We start from the raw sequence: 9636 nt of genomic DNA, 5'->3' as shown, positions 1-9636 counted from the left end.
CTTTTCACTACTTTTCTGCTCTTTTCGCTCCACGACTCATCCGAACTTTATTTATTACCTAAAAATGCAAAATTAAGTAAGAAAAATATTTATTCTTGAAAACAATGAAAATACAGAATATGGGATAAAATGTAGAATTAATGCGCAAAAGATGAGTTAAATGCCAACAAAAAGGGATAAATATATACAATATTTGGCACTCATCAGTCCACTTCCCTCATCAACGGCCACCCTTCAATCCTAGATGCAAATCCTAGCCGTGCAAGGTCGTTAGACAACGCATGGTAACCTTTGGCCCAAAACCCTAGTTTTGGAAATGCCAAACCGCGTCAAGGCATGCCATGTCACATGTGCCAATGGCATGCCAACCACCTTGACGCGCCATACCATGCCATCCTTCCCTATGCGGCTACCAAAACGAAGGCGTGCGACGATCAACGGCCACCCTTCAATCCTAGATGCAAATCCTAGCCGTCCAAGGTTGCCAAAAAATGCACGGTAACTTTTGTACTCAAACCCTAGTTTTGGCCACACCAAACCGTGCCAATAGCATGCCAACCACCTTGTCGCGCCACGCCATACTGGCCTTCCCTATGCGGATGCCAAAACGAAGGCCTGCAACGATCAACGACCACCTTTTCATCTAAGATGCAGATCTTAGACGTCCAAGGTTACCAGCTAACGCATGGAAACTTTTGGCCCTAGTTTGGTCGCGCATAAACAAAGCCAAAACCCTAACTTTTGGCCGCGCCTAAACCAGACCATATTAAAGCCATACCGAGCATTCTTTCATGCCACTGGCTACCAAACGAAGGGTTGCAATAATCAAGGGCTACCTTTCCTCTTAAGATGCAAAATCTCGACCGTCGAAGGTCACCGAGCCGGCAAGTCTCCCAAGCTCTACTTTCCAGACGACAACAACATGCTACATGTTTTCCACGAAAACACTCAAGACATCAACGCATATCACAAACTGGGGGATGCTCAATGGGTATTGTTTTGGTGGTTTACATCGTGCGGCGTACACTACGCCCGTTATAAGAAAGTGTCATAAGGATGAGGCGGTTAGTAAATACAGTGAGTAATGGTGAAACGCTTTATTTTATGGAACATCAATTCCAGGCGTTGCCGGTTACCTCCTCCTCCCATTTACTCACTCGTTTTCCATTTCTTAATGAGACCAGACTACGTTTCACTTCGACTTGTATAAATGGGTATTACCTATTTCCACCGAACAACAAGTTCAGGTCAGGAGAACACAACACTCAGAAAACATTTGCTAGCTTTTCATCTGTTAGCTTCCCACTTTCTAATACAAGTCGTAGAAAACAACTACTCTTCCAGAACCAACTATTCTGGTCTCAACACTTTCTTCGCTTCGCTCCCCAAAACCAACCCTTCTCCTTCACTTTGTGACCGAAGCAAGTCTGAAACGGCCATTTCTTGGTTTAGGACGGATTTGTATGGATTGATCTCTCGATTCTAAGGGTTTAAATTTGTTTCTCGCCCACACACCTGAAATTACCAAAATCAGCAGAAACCGTTTTCACCCTCAAACAACTGTAAACCGCCAGACCAATACCCCAGTAAGTATCCCCAGTTTGTGACATGTTTGATGTCTCGAATGAGTGGGTCGAGTCGTGGGACCTGCCGCAAGAAATAGCATACGGTGCTATTAGGTTAAATAACTAAGTTATTTAAGGATTTGATATTCGTGAAATATCGTGCATGCTTGATGCATGTAATGCATAGTTTTAAAGCAAGCAGCTCAAAACAATCGATATGCAGAAAGCATCGTTGTTTTAAAACTTGATTGAATAAGTAACGGATTAAGCGTCTTAAAATGACATCACATCCAACCATCTTCGAGTGATCGTTTGGAGGCCGCATCGCGGGCCACGCTTTGGTCGATCATTCCCTATGACAGAGTGGCAGGAGGTGATCATTGAGAGGCTTCATTTATCGCCTAACTCTTAATCCAAGTCATCCGACCAAGCTGGCAAAGTTGGACGGACGAGATGATTTATGGCGCATATTTGCTGCCGTTGATGGATTTTAGGGTTTTTTAGAGGTGCGCAACATCCCCTCTTTGGCTTGATCGAATTCAAGCATGATTGTTTATTTTGGTGGGAACGACCGGGCATGCGTGGAGACGGCCTGCTGACGTGCATGTCTACACCTCTCGTCCCCATAAAGGTTAGATCTAGGCCACTCAATTTGACCGGCAAAGATGAGTGGTCGTGATCGATTTGCGACACAAATTTGTTGTCGCAAAGCACAAGTTATGGTTTGAGGCCACGTGACCTAGCACCTTTGGGGCGTGTATTTCGAGAACCAGGCCCCACTATGCATAGGTCGACCGGTCACACATCAAGGTGGGCCCACGGTGATCATGTTGGTGTCCTTGAGACCTCTTGAGTCTATATCTACACAGTATGTTTAGGCCGGCGAAGATGGATGGCCGTGATTGAACTACGACAAATGTGCATTGCGCAAACCCTAATTAGGGTTTTGAAACAGTCACGCACACGTGACTTTGGCCAAACGGTTTGGCAAGTCGTGAACGTACGTGCACCTTCCTGATGGTCCTAAATGTGATCCAAGCCATCCAAATAGGATGGTTAAGTTGGATGGTTGCGATCGATTTAAGACATTAGTGGAATTTCCGCGACCCTTAGAAGCATCACGCCTGCCATGGTTTTAGCAATCGTTTCATTGCTCCAAGGCCTTGCCGTGAGAAAACCGATCGGGTGAGGGAGAAGTGAGCCCGCCAATGTGTGCATTAGCACTTCCTTGATCATTCACGGGATGATCTAATCCGTCCAACCAGGCTGGCGAAGTTGGACGGTTGTGATGGTTTTAAGACTGCCTTGAACAGTCTTGCTCGTTCGAGCTTCTTCCAAAGCAGCGCGGCCACCTTATTTTAGGGTTGGCGTTTTGGCGCGCTGGGAAGTATGGCGTGGTGTTCGACCGGCTGGGGCATAAGTGGGCCCACCTGTGGTCATCACAGTGATCGCCTACTCCTGCTATGGTTTGGCTAGGCTGGTTAAATCATGCAGCCAACTTGCATGGCCGTGATCTTTTCTGAGACTGACATGGACAATCTAGATTTCCCTTAAGGAAATTAAATATGGTCGATCTGGCTAATCAAAAGAGCTGATACGAGATTCTCTTTGTTAGAGAATGATGTAGCATGTACGGGTATTTAGTGCACACCTCGATATTGACACTTGGAGATTCATGTTACTCTGTTGAGGGTAAACACTCAGTCGTCATGCCATGCCAATAATGAGAGTTCTGCTGTGAACAACACAGGAAATACTGGCAAATCATGCATTAATTAGTAATGCTAAATTTCACAGAATATTTGGGATTGTTGCTACATGCATCATTCTGGGTGAATTTTGTGTATTTATTGAATTGCTTCGATTAAATAAAGCGGAGAGATTTTCTGCACTCATCGCTTATCAAACGGCTTTATCCTTTGCAGGATGTCAGCACATTAAATGGCTTTATCCTTTGCAGGATGTCATCACATTAAATTTGGTTTTACAATTTTAGCCCTGAACTAAAATCCACCATCAACAAAATCGATTCAAAAAATTTGACACTATAGGATCAGTCAATATGGATATTCGCATTGACTGATTGTAACTTCAAAACCCAAGAGAAGAAAAAAATTTTCCTTTTACTCAGCATCGATTGATATGAACTATCACGACGACTGGTTATGTGATGATGTTAAAAAGGTCAAACACAATTCAAATCCATACTTCGTACTAGAATGAGTATGACTTTATACCCATTATTATTAAGAATGTCAACAATTGGAGAAGTTTATATTAGCAAAAATCAACAGAAAAAAATGGTATTTGCTCTCGGCCGATACGAATCTTCACATTGTCCAGGGACGGGCGTATGAGGGGGCTAAACGGGCTCAAGCCCATCCCTGAATCTTCCCAAAGAAAAATTAGCCTTGTATAATTCATACTAATTTTATGTTATCTCACGTATATCATAACAAGCTCATTCAATTTCTATCTTTTGTAATGAAAGTGATAAACATTTAGGTAAAAACAAGACATTTTTATGAACTTAGTAACTTTTACACAAGAAAACCTTCTTATTTACAACATTCATTAAACATCTATAATATAATCTTTGAAAATTCGCTATCAGCCAAACAATTTTTCTTATATACGTGACATTTGCTTTAAGCTTTATTCTTCAATCTATTGCTTATACATAAACGATTTAGGCTTGCCAACTAAAAACGAAATTCGAGCCAAAAAAAATTAGCGCGGCCTTCGGCCGCATAACCTGTAATATTAGCCAGCCGTACCTTATAAAGAATCATGGATCCGTCCCTGACATTGGTTGATTTTGTGTCAGTTTTGTTCAATCACGAAGAATTCTAAGGACAATTTGTAATTGTTCATATTCACATTGGTCGATTATTTTTGAAAAGTTTCCAAAATGTTGGATTCAATAAGAGAATTGGTTCGACATTAAAAAAGAATTTGGAAATTTTAAATTGTTTTGAAAGAAATGGAAATATGAGGAACATCCGAACACGTAAGAGTTAGGGTTTTGATCAATGATGTCCTAGACATGTTTATGAGAGTTGTAGCAATACCAAACATATTTAGGAAAATAGGCTAATAAAATACATAACTATGAGTGTGAATATTATATAGTTAGTATATATAAATGTGTCAGCCTCTTAGTATTTTGAAATTTGCTCGTGTTCGCTTTTCTTTCTCCCCTTCAATGCAACCCAACCATAGAGTGAAAATGTAGTTTTTCATTAATCGATTTAAATATGATTGCTCTTTCCATGAAAAGAGTGAACTATTCAACCTACCTATGTATACGTTTTTATTTAATTGTCTCTGTAGTCTTCTAAGTAATTATTGAAACATGATGTAAGCAGGGACTTCTACAACACATGTTTGTTCCATAAGGAAAAAATATGAGCTCCATCATCTACACATTTAAACAACATTGTTAATAACATTCACCAAGTTGCTTTAAATATTGTTAATAAAATCTGAGCTCCATCAATCATCATCCTCACACTTAAACAACATTGTTAATAACATTCACCAAGTTGCTCGAAGGTGTACCAATCTTATAAGGACTTGCATTTAAAAGTCCTTGTAGTCTCTGTATAAATTAACTACATTTATTTGAGAAGGAGGATCCACCCCCAAGCTGACACCATTTAACATTTAAGATCGTAAATATTTTATAAAACCCAATAAACAATGGATTTGAAATTAATGTTTTCCTAATATGTTCTTCTTACCAGTATTATATTAATACCAATAATTAGTGCAGTTCGTATGAAAAACATATAGACAAAAATATTAGCTTCATCTCTGTTGTTGTTTGAGTTTTACAGAAAAGTTAGTATCGAAAATGTCAAGTAATATGAGAATAAGCTTGACAGTGGATCCTCCCCTATAGAAATGGACCTTTCTTTAAAAACACACGGCTGTCACGCTGCTGCAGTAAACGCAATCCAGCTCGTCTCTGACCATTTCGGTTATTGGATACTGATCTTCTAATATATTCCGCCTGCAAAGAAAACAGTAATTCAGTTGATTCTCACTAGGAACCCAAAGAATAGAAAACACAGGAGTAAAAAGAGGACAAAGTTTTATTTATGCCATATGACAAGTACTCTCAAGTCTTACCGCCTATCTAGTTAGCTCATGCTGACACCAACGCTTTTGAACCGAGATAGTTCCGGACTTCTACATTTTTCCGCATCTTTGGAAATGGGCCGAGGGCTTCTAGCACAATTTCCATAACTTTTATTGCTTCGGGTGTTTGCTCTTGATCGCAATCAAAGTCAAGACATAGAGACTGGAGATGTGTCTTTCTCACCAATTCGGCTTTCAGAGCATCAGACCCACTTTTCACTCTCTTCAATCCCCTGATCTCAAGGTGTCCTTCGAGTAAGTTCAGGTCTTTCAGTTCTTCAATCTTGGCACCGTTACTTGATGAACTTGCTATCACAAACTTAGTTAAAGTTCTAAGATCGGTTAACCTTCCAAAACCTTCGGGAAAGTACAGAAGTTTTGGAGTATTTTGAAGCTCAATATGCCTCGATTTAGTAAGGTTTCCCATCTTCTGAGGCAGTCTAGTAAGTTCCTCGCAGTCGTTCAGAATTAAGGTTTCCAGATACTCCAGATTACAAACTGTATCGGGAAGTGTTGAAAACTTTGAACCGGACAAGTTAAGATACCTTAGTTGTGTCAGCTTGTCTATCTCCGGTGATAAATCATGAAGGCCAGTGTAGCTCATATCTAATGCCCTTAGATGTATGAACTGACGGAAAACATCTGGTGGGATCATTAGCGGGTTCCATCTCCTTGAACTCTTGACGAATTTCAGCACTTGCAGCTTATTCTCTTGGTACACGGTAGGAGGAATGGAATCTACATTGTCGTCTTTGAAGATTAGTGTCAAGTGGAGTGTCTTTCTACTACATTTGAGCACTGCTGGACAAGGACTTGTTCGATCTTCTTCGATGCAACGACTCTCCTTTCCGGCCTCAGATTTAGCAAGAGCATGCAGGGGACTGTAAAACTTGTAACGACGCTTCTTTTGATCATCAACACCACCTCGTTCATAACCTTGCAAAAAAGAAAGCATCACTAGAGTATCAAAGTACTCTTCACCTTTCATCTCCATCTCCATCTGGTCACCGTCCTTTCCATCAAGAAAGCGTTGCTTAGCCGTCATCCACAATTTGATAAGAACAACTTTGTCTACCTCATAATCATATGGTAGGAAACCACAGAATTTGAAGAATCCTCTCAAGTCAGCGGTGGAAGGGTCATTACTGGTGAGCAGAGGTGGTGCTTTCAACTCTTCTTCTTCAGAATTCCGAGTCCAGTAACCACTTTCAAGTTCAGCCTCCCACTCTTGTATAGTTCCTTTGTGGCTCAAGGTGCATCCCAAAGTGTTTATAGCAAAAGGTACGCCTAAGCATCCTTCAGCCAGTTGCCTACCAACTCTTTCGAAGTCTCTGATCTGATCTTCTGTTCTTGATTGGAGAGCAATATCACAAAGCAATAACCAAGAGTCGTCGACCGATAATTGGCCTAAATGGATCACATCTTCACTGGAGGAAACCATCTTTTCTGCAACATTTCTGTATTTGGTAGTAACCAGAATTTTACTTCCAGGTGCAGCAGCATCAAGGCAAGGCTTCAGTTCTTGATCCCATGTCACATTGTCAACATCCTCACGCACATCATCAAGAATAAGTAGGAACTTCTTTTTCTCAATACAACCTCTTAAATGGCTCCGTAGAGGATCCCATTCATAATATGGAGGGACTGCTAACTCCATCGCTTTGAGTATTTCATCGGCAAGCCTCTTCTTATCATCTAAGGAACCACTCACCGAGACCCAGTAGATATGATGATCGAAATGTTTCCTCACATTCTGGTCTTGTAATAACGTCTGGACAAGTGTTGTTTTTCCACTGCCGGTCACCCCTGTTATACAGTTGAGGCGGACAGTACTATCAGTTGCAACTCTGCTGCTTCTAATTGCTGTCACCTTCTCATTGTTTTCTTCTTCATTAGTATGACCAAACATGTTATCATGACAACCTAATTTGAGCATTAAGTCGGATATCTCATCTCCACGGCCTCTAAGTTTCAAGTTTCCGACCATAGAGCTCAGCTGTTGTTGTGGTGCTGCTGCTGCAATTGATGTGCTTCCGCGCCTCATAATCATTCCTGGTAACCTGCTCATCAGTATCCCCATTCTGTCCAAGTAGTCAGGTGAAGCCGGAGAAGAAAGAAAAAAACTAAGCTGGTGGTCTCCTTGCTCCAATTCACCTTCCCCTGCCTCTCAGTTCACTCGTAACTATTTACCCATCTAGGAATCATGGTGGAACCACATACATCCTGCTATATTTAAAGAAAAACATAGAATCAATTGGTATCTTTGGTGTTTTCATTTTTCACTCCAATAAAAAACAGAAAGGCAAAAAAGAAACAGGAACTAGAGAAAACGGATACAGGGCAAACAAAGATCATCCAATGATATGTAAGAACTCAGACTACTTCTCCATCCCCATTGCTATAAAACCTTTACAATCATCTAAAGATTAAAGAAATATTACAATTAAGAGAATTTCCTTAATCTAGCACTAAACCCTACATTCGTCCTACCATATTCAGAGAGAAAAGTTAAATCAAACTCACAATTCATCAGATGGGGTGCAAAATCTGGTATCGCCGTGCTTAAGAATCGAAGTTGACTCGTACCCTCGGACTTTGATTGCTCTGTTTTCTCTTGAACTTGGTATTGGAGCTAGTCCGCCGTTTTAATTTTACCATGAATTTCTCAGAGACGAAAGTGAAGGTTAAGGATCTGCTACAACTGAAAAATTAATTAAACACTTTCAGCAACCATTAAAGTGTAGAAATTTGAGGATATGATTTCTAAAATATGTGTGTTGATGAACTAACATCTCAAGAAATTCAAACGAACTAAAAAAACAGGAAAATCTTAACTAAAAATATAGCATTGAATTCAAGTGTCCGACTGATTATTAATTAATCAAATGCACTTCCTTAATCTAGCACAAAAACCTACTTTCATCCTACCATATTTAATGACAAAAGTTAAATCCAACTTACAATTCATCAGATGCGTGTGCAAAATCTGGTATCGCCGTAATTAAGAATCGAAGTTGACTAGTACCTCCGGCTTGCTCTATTTTCTCTTGAACTTGGTATTGTAGCAATGGATAGTGAGGATCTGCTAACAAAAAATTACAAAAGTAAAGATCTGCTACACTGAATAGTGGATAATTAATTTACACACAGTTTCAGCAACCATTAATGAATTGCTCCTTCGATTTGGCATAGAAAACAGAAGACAACTTGGCAACCAGAAGAAACTAACATCTCAAGAACATCAAACAAACTAGAAAAACAGCGAAATTTAGGATATACTAAAACTAGAAAAACCGGAAAATATTCGTAAAACTAACAGAATCCAGTGATACCTAAAATATAGAATGAAGAATGTTCAATTCGAGAAAACCTGCAAGAATGTTTTTTCTTTTCTTCTTTTCCGAAGGGATGATTAATATTTGAAGGATTAATATTATCTATTTTCCGGAGAGATGTTAATGTTAATTTTAACAAACAATTTCTTTGGAGAGAAGAAATACCAAGCATTGCACATAGGGCCCCGCAAGCGTGGCTAAACCGCGTTATTGTTCGCTTTAACACGTAGAAAAATATCTTAATGTTATTTGCGATTTTTGTACAGAATCTAGATAGCCAAAGGGACGGGTAATGTGGCCTTGGTTTGGTTTTCGTGAAAGAAAACACAGTTACAAAAATGCAGTAGTGTTAGGATCGCAAGTTCTCGAGCTTGTGTTAACATAGAAATTAACTAGACTATGGTAACAACTAACAAAAATCACTAAAATGTTGTGTTAATATAGTTGACCATGCTGATGTTGTTGCCCCTCAAAGTGTTTTAAAAACGGTACCGAGCATCGGGAGAGAAAATGTATTGGCTGGTCATTGTGGAGGAATGATCTGTTCACACTTTTATTTTCGTACCATCTCATATGTTGGACGTTATCTTTGA

General features: G+C 39.9%; 1 protein-coding gene across 3 annotated transcripts; it reads right to left on the bottom strand.

Moving 5' to 3' along the window:
• Positions 1-5223: 5223 nt before the first annotated feature.
• Positions 5224-9174, bottom strand: LOC113328222 (putative disease resistance protein RGA3). Of its 3 annotated transcripts, none has more exons than XM_026575326.1 (5): positions 9079-9174; positions 8670-8790; positions 8232-8409; positions 5700-7934; positions 5224-5580 (listed from the first exon to the last, which is right to left on the bottom strand). In XM_026575326.1, the coding sequence occupies exon 4, from the start codon at positions 7786-7788 to the stop codon at positions 5716-5718; it is 2073 nt and encodes a 690-aa protein (XP_026431111.1). In that variant the 5' UTR covers positions 7789-7934; positions 8232-8409; positions 8670-8790; positions 9079-9174; the 3' UTR covers positions 5224-5580; positions 5700-5715. The 3 variants fall into 3 exon arrangements, with proteins under 3 accessions (XP_026431111.1, XP_026431109.1, XP_026431110.1); XM_026575324.1 differs by having other exon boundaries at positions 9041-9157; XM_026575325.1 differs by having other exon boundaries at positions 5700-7931; positions 9041-9157.
• Between the last annotated feature and the right edge of the window lie 462 nt (positions 9175-9636).

The sequence above is a fragment of the Papaver somniferum genome, unplaced genomic scaffold, assembly GCF_003573695.1.
Source record: "Papaver somniferum cultivar HN1 unplaced genomic scaffold, ASM357369v1 unplaced-scaffold_107, whole genome shotgun sequence".
NCBI classification, from domain to species: Eukaryota; Viridiplantae; Streptophyta; class Magnoliopsida; order Ranunculales; family Papaveraceae; genus Papaver; species Papaver somniferum.
The sequence above is the reverse complement of the archived record's forward strand: the minus strand, read 5'-3'. Positions and strand labels throughout refer to the sequence as shown.